The sequence below is a fragment of the Strix uralensis genome, chromosome 3 (genome assembly GCF_047716275.1).
Source record: "Strix uralensis isolate ZFMK-TIS-50842 chromosome 3, bStrUra1, whole genome shotgun sequence".
In the NCBI taxonomy this organism is placed as follows: domain Eukaryota; kingdom Metazoa; phylum Chordata; class Aves; order Strigiformes; family Strigidae; genus Strix; species Strix uralensis.
The window spans coordinates 85,684,406-85,705,196 of NC_133974.1; the positions used below are offsets into that span (position 1 = coordinate 85,684,406).

Consider the following 20,791-nt stretch of genomic DNA (forward strand, 5'->3'; position numbering starts at 1 on the left):
CATCCCCATCTTTCTGCAACCTCCTTTCAGGTAGTTGTAGAAGGCGATGAGGTCTCCCCTCAGCCTCCTCTTCTCCAGACTAAACAACCCCAGTTCCCTCAGCCACTCCTCATACGACATGTGCTCCAGACCCTTCACCAGCTTCGTCGCCCTTCTTTGAACATGCTTGAGTAATTCAATGTCCTTTTTGTAGTGAGGGGCCCAAAACTGAACACAGGAATCGAGGTGCGGCCTCACTAGTGCTGAGTACAGGGGCAAGATCACTTCCCTGTCCCTGCTGGCCACACTATTTCTGATACAAGCCAGCATGCCATTGGCCTTCTTGGCCACATGGGCACACTGCTGGCTCCTGTTCAGCCGGCTGTCAATCAACACCCCCAGGTCCCTCTTTGACTGGCAGCTCTCCAGCCACTCCTCCCCAAGCCTGTAGCGCTGCTGGGGGTTGTTGTGGCCCAAGTGCAGCACCCGGCATTTGGCCTTATTGAAACTCCTACAGTTGGCCTTAGCCCATCGCTCCAGCCTGTCCAGATCTCTCTGCAGAGCCTCCCTACCCTCGAGCAGATCAACACTCCCACCCAACTTGGTGTCATCTGCAAACTTACTGAGGGTGCCCTCGATCCCCTCGTCTAGATCATCAATAAAGATGTTAATCAGGAGTGGTCCCAAAACCGAGCCCTGGGGGACACCACTCGTGACCGGCCACCAACCAGATTTAACTCCGTTCACCGCAACTCTTTGGGCCCGGCCATCCAGCCAGTTTTTTACCCAGCGAAGCGTGTGCCCATCCAAGCCACGAGCAGCCAGTTTCACCAGGAGAATGCTGTGGGCAACGGTGTCAAAGGCCTTACTAAAGTCAAGGTAGACAACATCCACAGCCTTTCCCTCATCCAGTAAGCAGGTCACTGTGTTGTAGAAGGAGATCAGGTTTGTCAAGCAGGACCTGCCTTTCATAAACCCATGCTGACTGGGCCTGATCATCTGGTTGTCCCGCATGTGTTGTGTGATGGCAATTTACTGCTAGTGAGCTTTGAAATTGCATTATAAAACTTTCTTTTGCTACTCAGATTAGTTTCTTGAGCAGTAAAGGCTAGTTTGGGGGTTTCATTATGTAGAATTTTTCCCGTGTTCACAACTTCATACTTGATCAGCCATGAGTTTCCACTTTTTTTATCATTCAAGTCAGCATTGAGAGTTTTCTGATTACGTAGAGTTGACTTTTTGTCTTCACTGTCCTGAACAGATTGGTCATTGAGCTTGGTTGCTTCATTCTTTGCTCCCTTTCCAGTTCAGTTTTGTTGAGAATAACAACCCTTAGTACAGCTCTCTCTAGGATTCCCCTGGTCACCTCCCTTCACTGAGTAGTTTAAAGGAAAGTACTATCAATATTAAAGCATGTTTTGGAGTAAATAAGGGATTTACTGTTGCATGAAGTCTTCTGAACTCATTCCATCTTCTGGAAAAAAGATTTGTAGACTTGGGAAAGCTTTCCTGGCTCATTCAAATGCCTTCTGAATTCTCAACTTTGTAGTTGTTATTTGGGGTCAAGTCATTATTTAGTATTTGCACATGTCTCTCTGTAGTAGTGAAGAAGTATGATTATCCAGGTTAAGACTTCCATCTCCACAATGTATTTACAATATCTGATACTCCCTTGTGGCAAAAGGAGTAACTTGTTTTAAAGGCTAGTCCTCTACCTCCCCTCCCTGCCTCCCCCGCCCCAAACAACCTAATAGCAGTCATGAGACCTGAAATACCATAAAGGGGCAGGTAGGGAGAATGAGGAGGATAGGAGAGGAGCTGTGACTGCTGATAACTGCCTTAACAGGTACCTCCTGCAGATTGGTTCAGAGGCCATCATGAGAATGATACTGGGGTGCTAATTCTACTTTGCTGCTGAATGGTTCATGGTAGTTTCCTCTCTCTTTTTTTTTTTTTTTTTTTTTTCTTTTTCCCCCTCCCTTTTTTTCTTTTTCTCCCCCCTGAGGAAGGGGGGGTCAAAGGTTTGCCTTTCCCCTAGCTAAATATTTAAAAGTTTATAGGGAGGAAAGAGTTTTATTTTTCTGTTTGGCTTGTGCCTCATCACTTTGAGTGGAGCACAGGTCCCTCTGTTTTGAGTTTTAGCAGTTCAGCCATTTGAATTCTTGTTTTTGCTGTTAATATACTTCTTCCTCTGTGTTCAATTGATATTTAGGTTTCTGGAACCATTGTGGATAAGAGTGGGCGTACCCTCTCAGGCCAGACAGGAGAGGCATTTGTCATTAGTATTTCCCACAGTAAGCCACTTTGGTAAGGAAATATATCTTTCTCTTAGTAAGTTATCTGTAGATTGTGATTGTTTTCTATTTTAACCCCTTGCTTGCAGCTGAATGGAAGCTATACTAGCTGTGATCATATTTAATCACGTGTACTGCTAACATGTTCTGATATTGTTCCCTCAGCAGAAATTATGTTTCCAAAGAATGCTGAATTTGTACAACATTGTTCTAAATAATCTGGGGTTTTGTGTTTACAACAGTCGCTGAAATCACAGTTAGGTCAAAGCATTAAAAAAATACAATTCTGAAACTGTAGTTTGCCATCTCCTGCTGTCTCAGGTTGTGCAAGGAGCTAATTCCTGGTATGGGCAGGGCTTACATCTCTTTCTTAGAGGGAAGCAGTGCCAGCTCAGAATGTTTCAGGGTGGCTTGGAAGAGAAAATCCTAAGATTGCACTCCAGTGTTCTTTTTACTGAACTGTTACAAAGATGTATATATTCCCTGAGTGTTTTTCTCAAGGATATGCACTGTTGTTTTGAGAGCTCCTGATGCCTTCATTTACTTGCATTCCTTTCTGTTCAGGCAGAAAAGTTGAAAGTATGAGACTAAGATCTGTGAAAATGCATAATATAGCAGATTTTGGTCATTGTGCAAGGTTTTGCCTGTTAATTTGAATACCGTTCCCTGTTTCTCTATTCTTTTGTGTTTCTATGCCCTATTCTACCTCTTTCTTGTCTCCCCTTCCCTCTTTACCATTTTTTCTCTCAGGTTGGTTCTTCGCACAGTAACTTACACCAGAAATAGATGGGTTTTTTCCTAGAATATTCGAACTTAAAACATTTAATTTGCTGTTAGCAGTGTATGCCATGCACATTGTGATGAGCCATTGTTTGTTTTTACAACAAAATTCCAGTGAAAACGTGCAATCTGTCATCTCAGTGATACAAAAGCAGAAGACTGCATTCACAGCTTTCCTGACTGCCCTTGAGGCTCCACTTTCCCAGACCAGACGGTGCTCCAGAAGTAACATATGGAGCCTCCTGGAACAGGGTGGTAGTTGACTCCTTCTCTCAGCATCACAGCCTTGTGATCCATATTTGGCATGAGTCTGTCTCAGATAATCTTGCTCATAACTCACTTGCCTCTGAAGAGGAGAGAAGGGCACTGGAGCAGAAATCAAGACTTTATTAAAGCATATTTCATAAAAGCTATCTTATGGGTCTGAATGGTTAGGGCCTGTTTCTCATTTATGCAAAGACTGCTATACAGGACTGTGGCAGAAGGCTTTTAGTTATCGGAGCAGATTGCATTTAATGTTTCTGTTGCCAAATTGGTACAGAGTGTCTTTAGGGCTGTGAAAAAGCTGATTAATAGTAGTATCCTAGGGATCATGTTACATGTGTTCACAGGTTTCCACCTGGGTTTTGTATGTCCCATTTAGGGTGATGTGTTGTCCTTAAGTCAGTTCGGTTTGGAGCCCTCCGAAAAAGTGTGTACTCTGTGTCTGGTTGATACAGGTAGTAGCTGAGAAACTTGTGAACTTTGCATAGTAAGTGCTGAAAGATGTGTGGCAAGCTGCTTGCTGTGAAAGGTGGCGTGAGTTCCCTTCGTGTTATTTTTGGATCCTGTGGTTGTTTCTACTGTGGTAGCATTAAGAAGACATACGCTGTGTTTAGGGGTCTAATGTGGTGTTCTGGTCCCAAGGGCACTCTGCAGCCTTAGCTTTCTCAGGAGCTGATGTGTGACTGCTGTGAAGTAATGAGTAAAGGAGGGAGGTGATGTTTAAGATGAGGGTGTGATGGTTATTACACTAGGGTAGCAGTGATAGCATTCCAGCGATCTGGTTCCAGGCTGCTGGCGTTTAAGGCATGGTTAACACTTTGCTTTTCTCAAATGTTTTCTTTCCTGATGCTGTTGAGTGCTGTGGGGAGATGATGGTGGCCACAGAAGCTGCCTTCTGTTTCTGAATGAATGTGCATGTCTGTGCCTAGTTTGACTTGGCAGTTTTGAAACAGGTAATGCCTGGATGGTGTCGTGCTCATAGATGTATTTATCAGTAACCCCTGTAGTGGGTAATCAGGCAGTCTGAGGGCCAGTACCCAGTAAGCCAAGTGAGAACGTCAGAAAGTGCTTGTTTAATGAGTATGCTGGCTGCTTTTGCAGTATCTCCCTGGTAAGGTGAGGTAGAGTGACAGGTGAGTTTGTACTCAGAACCAGGGACAGAAGGATGTTAAATGTGGTAGGGAGAGATGAAGCTGCCTAATACAGGAGAAAGCTTAAAAAGATGGCATGGGGAGTGTGAGCTGGAAGCTTATAAATTGAATGGCTTAACAGTAGGAAATACAGCAGGAAACAAATTGCATTCATCTGCATTTGATAAGGACAGTCTTGTTAACCATTCTTACCTTGCTTTGCTTTGAAAATCCTGAGGGATAAGCTCCCACTTTGAAATAAATTCCAGAGCCTCATTGCCATAATTAGTGTATTCCCTGTGCATGCTGTTTGTATCCAGGGGATCTGTAAGAAGGCTTTAAATGTATGTAAACGCCAAATAGGGAAATGAGAATAAAGGGGTTCTTTTAAAGTTTTTCTGTTTAAATAGAATGGGCCTGTGTGAGATGCATTAGAAAAAGCACTTCGAAGGTAGAGCTGGCTGTTTGAAAAACAAACCTATATGTCCCCCCCCCCCCCCCCCCGAACCCACAAAACAACCAAAAAAACCCCCCCAAAACCCCAAACCAAACAACCCCACCCCTAAGCTATTGGAAGAAGAGTTTGTGTATTGTTTGGTTTTGGTATGTGGCTGTGTGATATTCAAGGCCCCAGTTTTGGATGTTGCTGTGAGCCCCCCAGATCTCAAGGATTTGTCATTCTTGTCCAACAGGTAAATTTGTCTGCAAGCATTTACTGCTGCTGCTTGTACAGTTACCAATCCCCTGCCCACTCCTTGAAAACAGGAGAAGAGTCAAAAACCATTTTGTGCTCCCAGTCCTGTGCAGGGCTTTATTGCTTTTGACCTCTGAGAAACTAAGTGGACATATGCGCACTTTATTAACTTGGCTACCTCTGAGGCAGCCTCTGTGGCTCAATTAGTTGGAAGATATGGCTGTTATCCATTCCTGTTTCAGTGGGTAGCTTGCATCCTCTCCAAGACTGTTATTCCAGAAAGGAGAAAGCTTTTTTACATCTTCCTCTTCCAGCAGCACTGTGAGGACCTTTTGAGTTTTGCAGTGCTAATAAGATGGTTTCTAGAATGGTGCAGAGCGATCAAGAAACATATGTACAAGATCTCTTACATACTTTCTGAAAGAGAATTTTCCTGTTTTAATATCAGTGTAGATGTTTTGAGTACAAGTCACGTTCATGTATCTGTCATTGAATGGAAGAAAATGTGATTGTACCTCATATACCGATAAAATTGTTTGAGAAGCTTATTTGTGCAAATATACTTCTGCTGTAGTTCTGTCTTGGTTACTGAGATGTAGCAGATTCAGTTGCCCAAGCTTTGTGCTGCCATGAGGCATCTTGGGGGAGGCACTTGGTTTCTTCCAAGGTTGACATAGTTTATATATAATTTTAAAAGAATGATGAGTAAGCAGCTTGAAGGAGGTCTTGCTTTCTCAACCTATTTCATGCTTCTTCCTGTAACACAAGGCTCCTTTCCAGTCTGTCATTCTCATTCCACTTGTTCTCTTTCTCACCTAGAAAATACAGAGCCATCGTGTTGCTGCAGTTGCTGTCAAAATGCTGCCACTTTCTTCCTGGATGTTGAAATGAAATCTTGATTTACTGTTCCCAGTTCAATGCAGGGCAGCCCCCTTCCCCCTTGTGCTTTCCTTCCACTGAAGGTTCTCCTTTTACACAGTCTTGCTGTATTGATGATGATGATTAAAGAAATTGGAGATCAGGTTGGTTTTGTTGTAGATGATTGTGGGATTTAGCAGTTGCCAGCACTAACATTTGTCTGTTTCATGTGTAAAAGGTGTGTTTTTACCTCAAAATAATTTTCAAAAATTTATTTTTCAGTATTGGCTTAAACTGTGCTTTAGGGGCAGTTGAAATGCGACCCTTCATTGAAACAATTGGAAAATGTACAGCAGCCTACATCATCTGTTACCCCAACGCAGGTGTGTTGGTCCACGTGTTCCTATGCTTACAGGCAGATGAAACTTAACTAAACTGTTCCATCTCGTTAGCAATAATAAGAGTTGAATTAGCTTGAAAAGGTGATTGCTTTTACTATTAAAAAGAGATTAAGAATATTTTAAACTGCTGAAAGTAACTGTTATTAGTTCTGTGACAGTGAACCCAGAATGCTCTCTTGCGTAATTAATCTATTGAGTAATGATTGCAAGGGTGATGAGGCATTTTAGTCCTCATACACGTGTAGCTACTTTAAATAAGTCTTTTATGGAATTTAATTGTGTTCTTGTGGGATTTAAACAAATTGTAATACTAGAAAAATTACATTTCAAGGTCTTCCCAATACTTTTGGTGGTTATGATGAAACTCCAGAAGTGACTGCCAAGCATATAAAGGTATGGAATATTTGTCGTGAGTGTGTCATATCTGACATACTAGTAGACAAGAATTCTTTGCTTGTATTTTATGTGTATTTGTTACAGTATTGTGGTTGTGTTTTTTTTTTTTTCCCCTCAAATGGCTCTATATGTTATTTGGATTGCTTATAGATAATTTGGTGAATGATAGTGATTTGAGATAACAGGTTAGGAAGAACTACTTGGGAAACTCTGAAAACCTTAATTACTTTCATGTCCTACACTAAGTAGCTGTCCTGCAGCTTGATCTGTGGATGTTACTCATTTGCACTCCTGTGTTGTTACTTTTACATCTGGGAATTATTCAAAAAGCTGAGTGATTGTTATGAACTTGGCAGAATTTGAGAGTTGTCTGTATAGGAACCATTGGTGGTGGTGGTGTTCCAGTGCAGGGTGTCCTTCCACATGCCATTTCAACTGTGCAAGACAGAACTGTGTGTCTGGAGCCGCAGTGTGTCAGTGAGAACACAGTATCTGCTGTATGTTAATTCCCTCTTATAATACAGTATGGCTAGTCTTTGATACTCATCCATTTTCATCTACAGCTTCAGTATAAAATAGGCCAGTTTCAAATGTAGTTTCCTAAAATTAGGTGTTGAAATTGCTGGTTAGCCTTGGGAATCCACATCTCGAAACAAATTCTAAAGAGAAGATATATAGTACTGATTGTTTTTTAAATTATTTTTTTTCTAGTGATCCCCCTGAATTTCTTAACATATGGAGAAAAACACCCAGATAGATATATATTTAATGAAAATAATAAAAGATACCTTTATTAACTTGAAACAAAATTCTCTTTCCCTCCCTTTTACAGAATTTTGCTTTGGATGGTTTGGTCAACATTGTTGGAGGTTGCTGTGGTACTACACCGGCACATATCAGGTACCTCATCGGCTACTTTAGGCACACTGGGAAGCAAATTAAGTGCTGCTTCTGTGGAGCAATATTCCACAGCTTGTCTTAGAGTTTCCTGAAAAGATGGATCACTTGAATGCCAATAGCAGCAATACGCGGAGTAGAAATAACTTGGTTTTCATAGCCATGTGTATCATGAAGAATCAGTAGAGGCATGGTTCAAACAAGGATTATACCTCTGCTGTTTTGTCATCTAAAATTATTTCAGAATTACTCCTCCCTCTTTAATGCTGGATAGAATAGATTTCCTGTCTCTGCTCCCTTATGCCATATGTTCTTTCTCTCTCTGGCACTCTTAGCCACAAGGTGAAACTTAAGGTTTCCTCTGATGGTAGAAGGAAAGGAAGGTATGTGTGGGTGTCGGGAGGAAATCTCTGAATAGGAGATCTGGGAATGCTGTACTAGTGCTAGTCCTCGCCAGTCAGAATTTCATACCTTTGTCACTGGAAGTAGGTCAGTGGGAAAACCTCCCTTTTCCACCTGGACTTGAAAGAGAAGGGGCCCTTGTGATTGACTTTTTTTTTTTTTTTTTTTTTTACCCCAGTACAAACTGGGAAGAGGTGGCATATGAACAGCTAGAGGACACTGTGTGTCGCTTCTGACTGGCGTGAAGTGAAAGTGAACGTGAACACCATGAGATATTTGGCATCTGAGAAATGTGTCTCGGCACAGAACAATGTTTGTCACTTGGGGTTTTTTTTACCGCACATCAGCAATTGCTCAGCTCAGCAAATCATGAATACAGTAAGAGTTGCTGTGGTTGAGGACTGGTTCTGATATCCATCAAGTATCCCATTGGCACAGTATCTCATGTTCTGTATTTGATAAATCTTCAACTTTGTACATTCTCTGCAAACAGCTATGATAGGATCTTCTGGGAGTACGTTTTTGCCTTTGGCCACACAAAGTGAAACTGGCTAATTAGTCTTGTCTGCTACAGGGCAAAATTGGAGACGTGGGTATATGTCTAGTAAATTCTATTTGAGCCTTGTCTGGAGTGGTTTAATTTTAAATGAAAACTCTACTCTTTACTTTCCTCTTTCTGTGACTCAGGAAAATTGCTGAAGCTGTGAAATTCTGTAAGCCTCGTGTTCCACCTTCTCTCTCTCAAGGTTACATGCTGCTGTCAGGTAAAACGGAGTATAACAGTTTGAGCTTTAGAACTCGTGCAACCTTCCTTTATAAATTTATTTGCTGTTTTCTGCTGATTAGAATGGCACTATGAGTTTCTGGTTCTCCCTGAATCCAGCAAGCTTATAGGTGTATAATGAGATCTAAATCTTACTGCTTTGGCCAAAGGATTAATGGAACATTTTATTACAATTGTATAATACAACCAAGTTAGCATATTTTATTCTGCAAGTCTCAGACATTTTGTAATGGTGAGGGAGTATATCCTCACCTTGCAACAGGGGAGGGTCAAGCACAGAGAGATCAGGTGATTTGACTACAGTTGATGGCAGAGCTGGGATGAGATCTTTGCTCACCTGCTGTGAGAGCTGCCCTGTGTCACCTCAGATGTTGATCCAGTTGTACTGGGACAGTATTCCAGCAATATATCCAGGTCTAGAATGTCTTTTTTTAGCGAAGTCTAGATCTGTATGTTCCTCAGCCAGCCCTTCTTTTAAGCCTTTGGGCCATGTATCCAAGCAAAACAGTACCTTCTTTTTGGTCTGATATTTTAATCTCAAAGTGAAGTCAGTTTAGCATAAGTTAAATAAATCATTGTTGGCCTGTGGTTTCATGCATTAGCTTATTCTGGTCTGCTGTTTGTTTGCCTCTGAGTTGCCTGCTACCCGAGGGTCCCACTTGGCTTGTTTATCTGAACTTGGGCATGTGGTTAAGAGCTGTCCTTCTTTGTCAGTCAGTTCAGTGGGCTGCTTCTCTGGTGGTGCTAGAGTCATGAGATAACATCGTTGGAAGTTGGGAGAAGGTGTGTATGTGCATACACATAGATGTCCAAAGAATCGTAGCTTCGCGTCATTTTATATTGGACAAATAGGCTGTTATTTTTTTTGTGGGTCAGGTAAATTATTGACTGTCATTGAGGAAGGTTAGAAACCTTTGGCATATGTGTTGGAAGTTGTTTCATTGCATTTCTTTGCTAGTTACTCATTAGATTTGTGTACATTCTGATGTGCTGAGAAATCACTGTTCTTAAAGAGAGACACACATCTACTTCACAGTTTAGAAAATGGATTTTGCCTTTCTTAAAGTTTTTTCTGTTTTTACAAATATGTTCAAAAATATCTTTTTAAGGGCTGGAGCCATTCAGGATTGGGCCATACACCAACTTCGTTAATATTGGCGAACGCTGCAATGTTGCAGGATCACGGAAGTTTGCTAAACTCATCATGGCAGGCAATTACGAAGTATATATTTTAACAGTAATCTTTATAGCTGATGCTCTGATTTTTTTCATTGCTCCATTGCACTGTGTTAGTAGTTGTTTATTTTGCTGGCACAAAGCACTATTCTACACCAGTTACAAGAGTACGAAAACAAGGAGAATTTACTTTCCCAGTGTCCATTGTTTCTGTGCTTACCAGCTCCTAATAAATTTGTGAGAAGGGTTTTACAAGGGCTGTTTTTTGTATGGTTGTTTTTTTTTGCCTTGACTAAGTGTCACAGGAAACTTGACTTTCCATTTTGAATTAAGTTACACAGCTGATGATGGTTAAGAAAATGTCTTGGTCTGTGCTGTATCTAGGAATGGATTTACAAAGGAGGAAGGAAGGAAGGTGGGTGTAATCCCTCCTTCCAACATGTGGGGTACATTTGATTTGGGATAGATTGTGTCCCTCTGCAGCCCTCACTTTCTTTCCTTTCCTTCTCCAATCCTGGTCAGCATTATGGTTGCATGTAATATTTATATACTTTGGATCACTGGCTCCAGCATGCTACATGAGAGTTGCTACAGAAAAAGGTGCTTGGAAGGTAACTGCTTTCTTGAAACAGCTGCAGGGCAGAAATGAAAAGGCTGGAGGGGGCTCATTCTTTACTGGTGTAACTTGTTACTGTCACATTCAAACAAATAGTAAAGTGACACTTCTTGAGAGTTGAGACTCTGTCCCAGAGTGTGCTCAGCTGTTCTCGTTGATGCTATCAAAATTAAAGCATTAGTTTGTTTTTTAAGGAAGTCTGACTCTTAAGCCCTTAGAAGTCATGAAGCAGGTTAGACCTATTAAATAAAGAGAGCTTTAAATATAGGTTGTTAGGGACTGTGAGCCACTAAAAACCTTTTTCTTTTTTGTCTCCTCAGTCTGCAGAGTGACAAAAAAGAGCAAACGAACAGACATGGGTGTTCAGATAATTATGTGGGCTGGAGGGAAAGCTTTAATATTTCCTTCTTAGCACTTGGTAATTATTCTGCAGCTGGAAAAAATGTCAAACAACCTCCAAAAATTACTCGGTGTTATAAAACAGCAGAGCTTGTGATGCAAGACCTTTACTTCCCTTATTTCATACCATTGCAGAGACTGTTTTTCTGTAATCTTGTGCAGTCAGAAGTCCTTGTTACCATGCAAATCTTAAATTCAATTAAGCATATGACCAGCTGTCTAAAATCAATGACACTACCAGCACACTGGGTCTCTGGTGTCATGTTTTTGTGAACAAATTAGTTACCAGTTTTTGCATGCTAACAACTTTTTTATGTTGTTGTACATCACAGACCATTTCCTTATTCTCTTATGGGATGTCTTATAAATTTTTAAATTTTTGGCTGCGTGCTTATTTTGGAGAAGTGAAATGTTATCCTGAGAATGACTAGGCTTTTTTTCTACTGACTGTTGTTTTGGTTTTTAACTTTCTTCTTTAGGAAGCCCTGAGTGTGGCCAAATTGCAAGTTGAGATGGGGGCCCAGGTTCTTGACATCAATATGGATGATGGGATGCTTGACGGCCCTGCTGCAATGACCAGATTTTGTAACTTGATTTCTTCAGAACCTGATATTGCAAAGGTTGTAATTGAGTCACTCCAAAGCGCAATAAAAGAACACTTTATTGAGTTGGAAATTGCCTTTCAGAAAATGTTGATATTGATATATTTAGTAACCAATTTAGGTGCTTAATAAGTAGACGTAGGTGTCCCCCAAGAGGAAAAGGTACTGTAATAGGGAAGACCTTTGGGGGAAACAGAAGTTGTAACGTTCTCTGTTGGATTTCAGCTAAATATATGCCAGTTCTTTTCATTGGTTAGAAAAGCCAAATTCAGGTGCCTTTTGCAGCAGTTGTGAGCCATAATCTATATATTGGCAGTGCATGACGGTATTGCTTTCCACAAAATTTAAAATTTCTATGGGTATAGGATGGTTTTAAATGATAATTCTGTGATGTGCATTCTCTAAAAATGAATATCTAAATCAGAAATGCAAGGCAATACAGGAAGTAGAGGTCTCTGTATAGTATGTGATGGACTTGCCATAGAAGCTCTAGAGTTAAATTTGCTCCAAATTTTGCATTTAAAGAAAAGTGAATCTACAAATACCATCTGGAAACTTTTTATTCATAAATACTGATTAATGTTGTGTGTATTTTTATGTCCAAATGGGCAAACAGCATATGGAACTCTAATTCATAACTTGTATGTATTCCTCTGGCTTACTTCCCTGTTATTTACAGGTGCCGTTATGCATTGACTCCTCAAATTTTTCAGTGATTGAAGCAGGTTTGAAATGTTGCCAAGGGAAATGCATTGTAAACAGCATCAGTCTGAAGGAAGGTGAGGAAGACTTTTTGGAGAAAGCAAGGAAAATTAAGTTGTATGGAGCAGCTGTGGTTGTCATGGCTTTTGATGAAATGGGGCAGGTGAGTATTGCTTTAAAGGAGAGGTATTTTTCTTCTGGAGTGCAAGGCTTTCTTACTCTTGTGCAGGACAAAATTGTTTTGTTTCATTGACACAGGTGGTTCAAAGAGGTCTGTATAGTCTTAGCAATAATTTTGACCCTGATGTGTAAGCATTTCTTATGCTGCTCACATGTTTGAAGAATCCAAGTACTGCTCTAAGATAGCTCTGCCAGCACAAGAGCGTGTCTCTTGCTATTCAGCCAGGCTGAACTCTTCCTTCCTTCATAGAAGATTTTTTTTTTTTAGTTCAGAAACTGAGTTTTGTATGAGAGTGGAATCTTTGTGAATTAATTTAATTATGTCAAAAAACATTAAACTTTGCATAGGATGACAAAATATTGGGGAACAAAATTGGTTTTAATGAGTTGAGTCAAAATTCCAGGTACAGGTGTGGTGATACTTCTAATACAAAATGCTTATATATTATCCTTTTTTAATATTTGTGGTGTTCAGATTGTCAGTCTTGAGTAACTGGAACTGTAAATGATTTCTGGGGAGTTTATTTTTTGTTGTCAGTAAGTTTCATGTCAGAATTCTTTTTCTTCACTAGGCAACAGAAACAGAAACCAAGATTGCAATTTGTTCCAGAGCTTATCACCTCCTCGTGGAAAAAGTGTACTTCAATCCAAATGATATAATATTCGACCCTAATATTTTGACCATAGGAACTGGAATGGAAGAACATAACCTGTATGCCATGAATTTTATCAATGCTACTAAAACCATAAAAGTGAGTTGTAAACTTATTTTAGCCTGAACTATTTTACTGAGATTACTTAATAACCCAAACCACCCAAACCAGAAAAACATCCCCAACCCCAAACAACAACAAAACACTGCTGCAAAATGATAGACATTTTAAATTAGCAAGGGGGACTGTTCCTCTGGAGTGCAGCCACTCCCCAGTATTGCTGTATTTCCAGTAGAAGAACTTCAAATAGTTCTATAAATATATTTCAATCCATTATCTCTACTGTAAGTATGCTATATTACTTAAATGAGGTAAAAATCACATTCATGTTCTAGCTAAAAGGACCTCTTTGAAGGTACGTGAAAGCTGCCTTTTTAAATTAATAAAATTTTTGTTACTGTGGAAGGGATTTGTGCATTAACTTGACTATTTATTTAGCCAAAATGTGTGTAAGGAAGTGCAGCAGTGAAAGCATCATGTGAATACAGCCAAGGAAGCTGCGCTGTTGTGTTTCACAAGGCAACTTGATGGTCTGGAGATGCTCTGTCAGTAGCAGTCTGGGGCTTGAACATCCCACAGGCTGTTTTGTCACCACAGGGCTTCTGGAAGGGAGGCTGTACCCTTGAAGTTAGCTGCTCAGCTACAGCCTGGTCCTGAGACATACGAGCGCAGGCAGGTTGGCTGTTCCTGTTTCCAGAGGAGTGGGGGATGAGAGCCATAAGGAGGTGTGCATGGGGAACATCTGGAATGTTGCTCTGGGAGGACTGGTATGTTTAGAATAGCACCTAAGACTGTGGAAACTGTGGTAGTTGCTTACATGTAACTAGGCTGGATCTTTCCTTGTGTGTTTTTCTACAGATACTTGAATTGCTTTTTATGAATTTGAGTGACTAGAAGGATCTGGAACAGGAAAGAGAGAAAGGATGCATGGCCAGTACACTGCAGTTCAGGGGCAAACTGTTTCATGGACTGAATGCTTTGTTTAGGTTTCCCTTTTGGAAAGCACTTTCCTAAAAATCTATGTGCAATTCCTATAGGAAACACTGCCAGGAGCCAGGATAAGTGGAGGTCTTTCCAATCTGTCTTTCTCCTTTCGAGGAATGGATGCCATTCGAGAAGCAATGCATGGGGTGTTCCTTTACCATGCGATTAAGGTATGATGTACTCTTGGCTTCACTATGTTTGCACTTGGCAGATCTGCAGTGCTGTGTCTGACAGCTCTGGTTGGGGGATTCTGTATGGTTTTTTTCCAGTATGGCATGGACATGGGAATTGTGAATGCTGGGAATTTGCCCGTATATGATGATATCCACAAGGAATTGCTACAGCTGTGTGAGAATCTAATCTGGAACAAAGATCCTGATGCGACAGAGAAACTTTTACATTATGCTCAGGTAACTTCGAGTTTTAAGCTTTGAATAGTAGTTAGTTTAGCACCTGGGCTTTAACACCTCCCTGCTGATGATAGGTAGAACAGCCTATAAACTGCATGTGTCAATCTAACAGTGGATGTTAGAAGTTACTGATGATGCTACTAGTGGTTCAGTTATTAATATAGAATAAAATGTGAACTCTGTGATTGAGCCTCTCCAATTTCATAGGTGCCTTGAAAGATCCTGCACCAGAGTTCTTCATATGGTCAGGAGACTGTGCTGCGTAGGCATTCTTTTTAAAAAAAAAAAAAAAACCAAAAACCCAAAACCAAGAAGCAGCAGAAAACCCCAACCAAATTCCTCCCCGCCCCCTCCAAACATTCTCACAAACAAACAAAAAACCTAACAAAAACCAGAAAAGGCCAACCCTCAAGCAAAGCAAATCTTGGTGCTGAACCTTAACTGACAAGTGCACTGTGGCAGACGAAGAGTAAACCTGTTTCTCTGGTGGTAATGGTTTGCTTGGAGTGTATGTCAAAAGTTGCTTGTGGTTCCTGGCTGTGCCGTAGACTTCCAGTTCATGTAACTCATGTCAAGAGTGAGGATCAGCTATTTAGTGTTTTTGAGATGCTGTAATGATGGTGGTGATAAAAGGCAAAGATTACACACCAGAAGGTTTCCAGATTATCAGCTGTAAGACTGGTGAAATCCTGTTCAGAACAGAAGAACATACAGCATAAATCTCTCTGAGTTAGGTGGCTCCTCGATTTAAGTGCTCAAGAAGATCTGCATGCCTGTTTTGTAGCTCCTGGAAGTGTTATTTCTGTGCACAGCTTCATTTGGTTTGTAGTTTGCCCTATGGTGGTGTGTCCTTTTTAGGAACAATGGCAACATGTTGAAAACCAGTACAGGAAGAATCTCCCTATCCCTTGTGCTTAGGCTATTTTAGATGGTGCTCTTAGTGTTGAAGCAATTCACGTGGGAGTGATCTTGTCTGTATAAGCAGAGTTTTACCATCAGGGTTGCATAAAGAAGGGGAATGAGAAAGGGATTGCTTAAGCAGTGTTTCTGCAGAAGGCAGAATGTGAATTTAAATGGGGCATAAAAAGTAGAAATGGAAGTGGATGACAACTCCTTCTAGGTTTAGAAGTTTGGGAAGCCATTGTTGGAATCTCTGCTCTTATTCGTGGTAGTAGTTTCATTGTGGGAGTAAAACATCCCCCAATTGCAAAAAAGAGACACTCTTGATTTAAAATGTCTTTAAAAGCTTTGTTAAAATTTAACATAAAATATTACAACTTGAGGTTTTCACTGGAGATAAGCATCCTGATTTGGGTTTCATCTTGGCTCTGGACAAATGTGAGAGTCCAAATAGATAGTGACTTACAGCCAGTGGGAAGGATTATTACATAAGGTTTTGGAGTTTGAGGCATATTTCAAAATATTTATTCAGACCTTCCTCTGATATAGTGGAATTGAAGGCTCTAAGTTCTTTTGTCTAAAGGTGGGGTTTTTTAACACGGAAGTGTATTCATTGGTCAGTAAGTGCATATGTTCTTTTTATTTCCAATTACTGCAGTTTATTCTGCACAAAGAACATAGAATGTGCAGTCCCATTTCAAGTATCGCACCTCTAATAGAGCGCCAGTGAAGTTTCCTTCTAGTTCCTTCAGGTAATAGTAATGTACCTTGCCAGTTGCTTGAATGCTAGACCTGTGGGGTAAAACAAGGAACTTAATCCTTGCAGGTTTGGGGGATCAGTCTTCATCTGAACTTTGAGATTAAAACCCATTTTCGTTAAAGTGTATAGCTGCAGACATTCTCAGACTAAAACTTTGTCCCGTTTATGGCAATGGGAGTTGTTCTTCCAAAGGCAGATTTTTTTCATCCTCAGCATGCAGTATAATCATCCTGTTTTTAAAGATCTGCATGTAGTGCTTGCCACTGTGGTCCCTGCATGCCCACCCTACAGCTTCATGGATTGTTTTTAGGTTGGAATGGTTCCCTTGTTAAAGTGTCTGACCAGAGGTTGAAGAGCACTTGGTACCTTTTCATTGAATCACAGAAAGGCTGAGGAGGGAAGGGACCTCTGGAGATCATCTAGTACAACACCATTGCTCAGAGCACAGTCAGCAAGAGCAGGTTCCTCAGCGCCATGTCCAGTTGGGGTTTTAATACAGCTAAGGATGGAGACTGTACAGCCTCTCCAGGCAACATTTTCCTCCTTCTTTCATTCCCTTTTTACAAACCAGACCTATGAGGCGAATAAGGTTTGGCAATGAGAAGCTGTGAAGTTAGCTAACGTTCGTATAAACATGAATGAAAACTTGTTCTGGTTTCTGTTCCCATGAGTGAGATCTTTTTTCCATCACTTTTCCCATGGCTCTATCTTTAAAAACTTGCTGATGAGCACTCAAAAGTATAGGAGGTTCATAAAGACTGAAAGATGTTAGATTATGTTGAATAACCAAGGAAGGAAATTACTTGCCTGAAGTGTGGTGGTTCAAGTAGTGGACAGGGTGCTTTTCCATGAGCCTTCCTGGGGTGGGTGCTTACAACCTTTCTTGCACTGTGAAACCCTTTTGGCCTTTGCATTCATAGCAAAGGAGAGCGTGAGTGTGAGGCGAAGAGGCTATGCGAGGGTTTGGGATGGTCTCTGTGCATGAGAAACTGTAGTTCTGTAGGCCGCTTGGTTGAAAACACATCTGTGATATGGAATAACATAACCTATTCCAGCAGAAACTGGGTTAGTGCCAAATTAATTAGAATTTTAAAATGAAGTGTAGTGTGTGGGCCAGGAATCAATTTAAATCATGCTCCCAGAAGTAAAACCTTTAGGATTAGTCATTTCACCATTTTAAAGAATGTGAAAAATTATTAAACTACTCCCTCTCTCCCCCCCCCCCCCCCCTTTACTTTTTCTTTGTTTTGTTTATATCTTCAATGAGGTATATACTCTTTGGGATGTAGACCCTCTTAAGTGTCTGTAGTGCATCACAGGAATTTGCAATATGATTTGCATGTATATAAAGCCATCTTTTGAGTAATCTAAAATTATTTTATGGGTCAGTACTTGAAATTATCCTCACTTTTCTAGAAGTAAAGTCCACAGTTGTACTTCTTACTCTTGCAAGCTCCTGTGAATGTCGTTCCTTTTCAGAATCATGCCCAAGGAGGAAGAAAAGTTGTACAGACTGATGAGTGGCGGAAAAGCTCTGTGGAGGAAAGGCTGGAATATGCTCTCATAAAGGTGAATCTGTGCAGGAAACTGTATTACCCATCAGCTCTCAGACATGATTTCAGCTCAGACTTTAAGGGACACTTTTGGCTTTAAAAATTCTTCAACTGCCATTCTTGTAAAAGCCATTAATTAATAATGAAGAATGTATCTAATTAACTTCAGTAACAGAGAAAATTGTGGTACTTTGGTTTTTAAACTTCACAAGTTGAAGTCTTTGACCTGTAATATTTTATTCCGCTGGTGTTGGTAGAAACACTAACATACTGCTTTTACTTTCTAGGGGTTTTTTAGGTCCTTTAACAGTACTGCACTGCGTGGCACTTGTGCTGAGGAAGCAGTTTTTGAATGATTAGTTTTTCTTAGGACATGGTTAAGAAACACGAACCAATCTGTTAATACTGGGAACTCTTGCTTTGAATAGCTTTATATGCCTAAGAACTATGGTGTTTTGTTTCCTAAGAAAACCTATTTTAAATACACTTCTGAGGTATTCTTAAAGCCTAGCAGTATCTAAAGTATCTGTTTGTACTTTCATTGTGATTTTTTTGGGGGGAGAAGGCAGCTAAATAGAAGTTTTATTTCTAGCAAGTTAAAAGCTTCTCAATTTTTTTCCCAGGGCATTGAGAAGTATGTCACTGCAGATACAGAAGAAGCAAGATTAAATCAGGAAAAATATCCTAGACCTCTAAATGTAATTGAAGGGCCTCTGATGAATGGCATGAAAATAGTTGGTGATCTTTTTGGTGCTGGAAAGATGTTTCTGCCTCAGGTAATGAGAAAATGATTTCATATATTTTCCTATTTTGCAAAAACTAGTATTGTAAAATGTAGCCAAAACATTCTATGCTGACTGTTTTTCAGATATAGCACATGAATTGTGAAAATTCTGGTGCTGCTAAGAAGCAGCCCTATTTTTTTCTTTACTTTGGAACTTGACTTTCCTTATGTAGTTTTACAGGTTTACTCCCTTTCTTGCTGAGTGTTTTTGCTTTAGTTGAAATGCAGTTTTAAGTCTAGGCCAGTGAAAAAGCAAGAGAGAAAAAAGATCTAAATAAAAATAACTGTGTTTATCACCTTCCAAGTCTGGGCCTGTTTGTAGCTTCCAGTGCTGTTGTGAGTGGTTCAAGAGGTTTCACTGTGAAAGCGAGTGTCATGTGTAGACAGTCCAGGAGGGCCAGCAGCCTGCTACCACAGAATGCTCTGCGAAGCTGGAATCTGGGTTTGCAAATGAAGTTTTGTTTGTTGTTTGAATGGATATAAAAGAAAGCTAAGAAAAGTCTGAGGCTATTCTTAACACCCAATCTTTATTGTTTATTTTATCTATGCAGGTGATAAAGTCTGCTCGAGTTATGAAGAAAGCAGTTGGCCACCTTATTCCCTATATGGAAAAAGAAAGAGAGGAAAGGAGAGCCAAACGAGGCAGCATAGAGGAAGAGGCAAGACAGTCCTTTGTGCTGTAGCTCTTTGATAGCATGCCATGACAAAAATTGAAATTATTTTTTGCTAATGACACTTATTCAGCTTTCATTCTGGAGAATTGATGCAGTCATATGGAAACTCACAATCTTGGTGTAATTTGAAGGAGGTCTGAAATTCGTAAAGTGCAGTTTTTGTGGAACTCTGCTTGGTGTGTGCCTAAGCTGTTGTCACATGTTTCCTGAAGGATGCCATAAGCCTTTGTAGGCCCTTTATAGCAGTGTTACTTATTTCTCGTATTTTTGTAGGCATTTAATTCTAGTGTTATTTATGGTACTTCTTACTTTATGGCAATTTTTGCTGTTTGCTTCTACTACTTCTGCCCTCAGTGAACTCTGGAACTCCCTTTTGCATGTTCAGAGGCTGTTACCATGCTTCTCTTTATTCAGCTCTTCCCTTCCCCCTAGCCCTGACCATTCTCCCAGCTAAACAAAACAGTTCTCGCATCCTTTTTCTTCATCGACTGTGACTTCAAGACCTCTTGTTATGATAGAATAGTATGCTTGTTGCATGTGTAGCCATGACCAAGTTACAGGGGACAAGCATTTATGAAGAGGGTCTGAATATAGTTGTCTTTTCATATGTGTGCTTTTTCACTAGTGTCTAAAGACTACTTTTTATGTAGTGTATAGAATACATATAATTGAAAATATCCAGTGATTTTCAGATCCTTGTGGGATTTTCCTTTATGGCATTTCCTATTTCACAGCCAACAGTTGGTGATGCCTGAGAATAGTTGTATCAACTGCCTGTGCAAATACTTGAAGTAATTTCTTCTAAATTTGGTTAATGGAATATGTGATAGGAGCATTGGAAAATGACGATATAGAATGTCCCTTGTTTATCCATACTGATGAGATTCTCTTCAGTAGAAAAGAGAGTTCAGATGAATTGGACAAAATCCCCTTTTAAATACTCATGTCTTCTGTTTCCTACTAGATTTATAATGTGATAGGTGCTTACAGTTTTGGTTGTTAAATATTTTTCTTCTTCTCTTGTCTTTGTCTGATTATCAAATTGAGGTTTGATATACATTTATTTGTCTTTAGTCCTGTGGAGCCTTACCTTGTGTTTGTGAGTTCTCAGAGACAATAGCTGTTACCAGAATCTCATACTTAACACACACACACACACACAAAAATGGAAGAATAGCAGAATTTCTCTAAACTGTGATACTTGTATATTTCCTTTGGTTTCCCTTCTGTGGATTTTTGAATGGTTCCTGATTCTTCCCTTGAAATCTTCTTACACTGTATCTTTCCATTTGCTGTGGATCTGTTACATGAATGTTCAGCATAAATATAATGAATACAGAAAATAATTTAGAAAGAAGAATGACCTGATAATCAAGCCTGACTAATCTTAATGGAAGAAGGATAGTCTCTATTCCCATGTTGTTTCTGGATATGAAGAAGGTGTCTTCTCTCCAGTATC

At 40.1% G+C, this 20,791-nt stretch overlaps 1 protein-coding gene across 7 annotated transcripts in view; it reads left to right on the top strand.

Annotated features, from left to right (window-relative positions):
* Positions 1–20,791, top strand: part of MTR (5-methyltetrahydrofolate-homocysteine methyltransferase) — a 59,177-nt gene that overhangs the window by 12,762 nt on the left and 25,624 nt on the right. For 6 of the 7 annotated variants that reach the window (XR_012628217.1, XR_012628218.1, XR_012628219.1 and 3 more), the window contains exons 8-21: positions 2,192–2,286; positions 6,282–6,382; positions 6,732–6,793; positions 7,629–7,696; positions 8,783–8,859; positions 9,989–10,101; positions 11,550–11,690; positions 12,352–12,537; positions 13,127–13,306; positions 14,305–14,421; positions 14,521–14,661; positions 17,801–17,890; positions 18,498–18,650; positions 19,210–19,317. Coding sequence is in view for 3 of the 7 variants with exons in the window: in XM_074863206.1 (XP_074719307.1) it covers positions 2,192–2,286; positions 6,282–6,382; positions 6,732–6,793; positions 7,629–7,696; positions 8,783–8,859; positions 9,989–10,101; positions 11,550–11,690; positions 12,352–12,537; positions 13,127–13,306; positions 14,305–14,421; positions 14,521–14,661; positions 17,801–17,890; positions 18,498–18,650; positions 19,210–19,317 (1,632 nt within the window). In the remaining 4 variants the exon portion in view is untranslated. Of the gene's footprint in view, positions 1–2,191; positions 2,287–6,281; positions 6,383–6,731; positions 6,794–7,628; positions 7,697–8,782; positions 8,860–9,988; positions 10,102–11,549; positions 11,691–12,351; positions 12,538–13,126; positions 13,307–14,304; positions 14,422–14,520; positions 14,662–16,219; positions 16,314–17,800; positions 17,891–18,497; positions 18,651–19,209; positions 19,318–20,791 lie in introns of those variants that run through there. The other variant, XR_012628220.1, reaches the window with a different exon arrangement.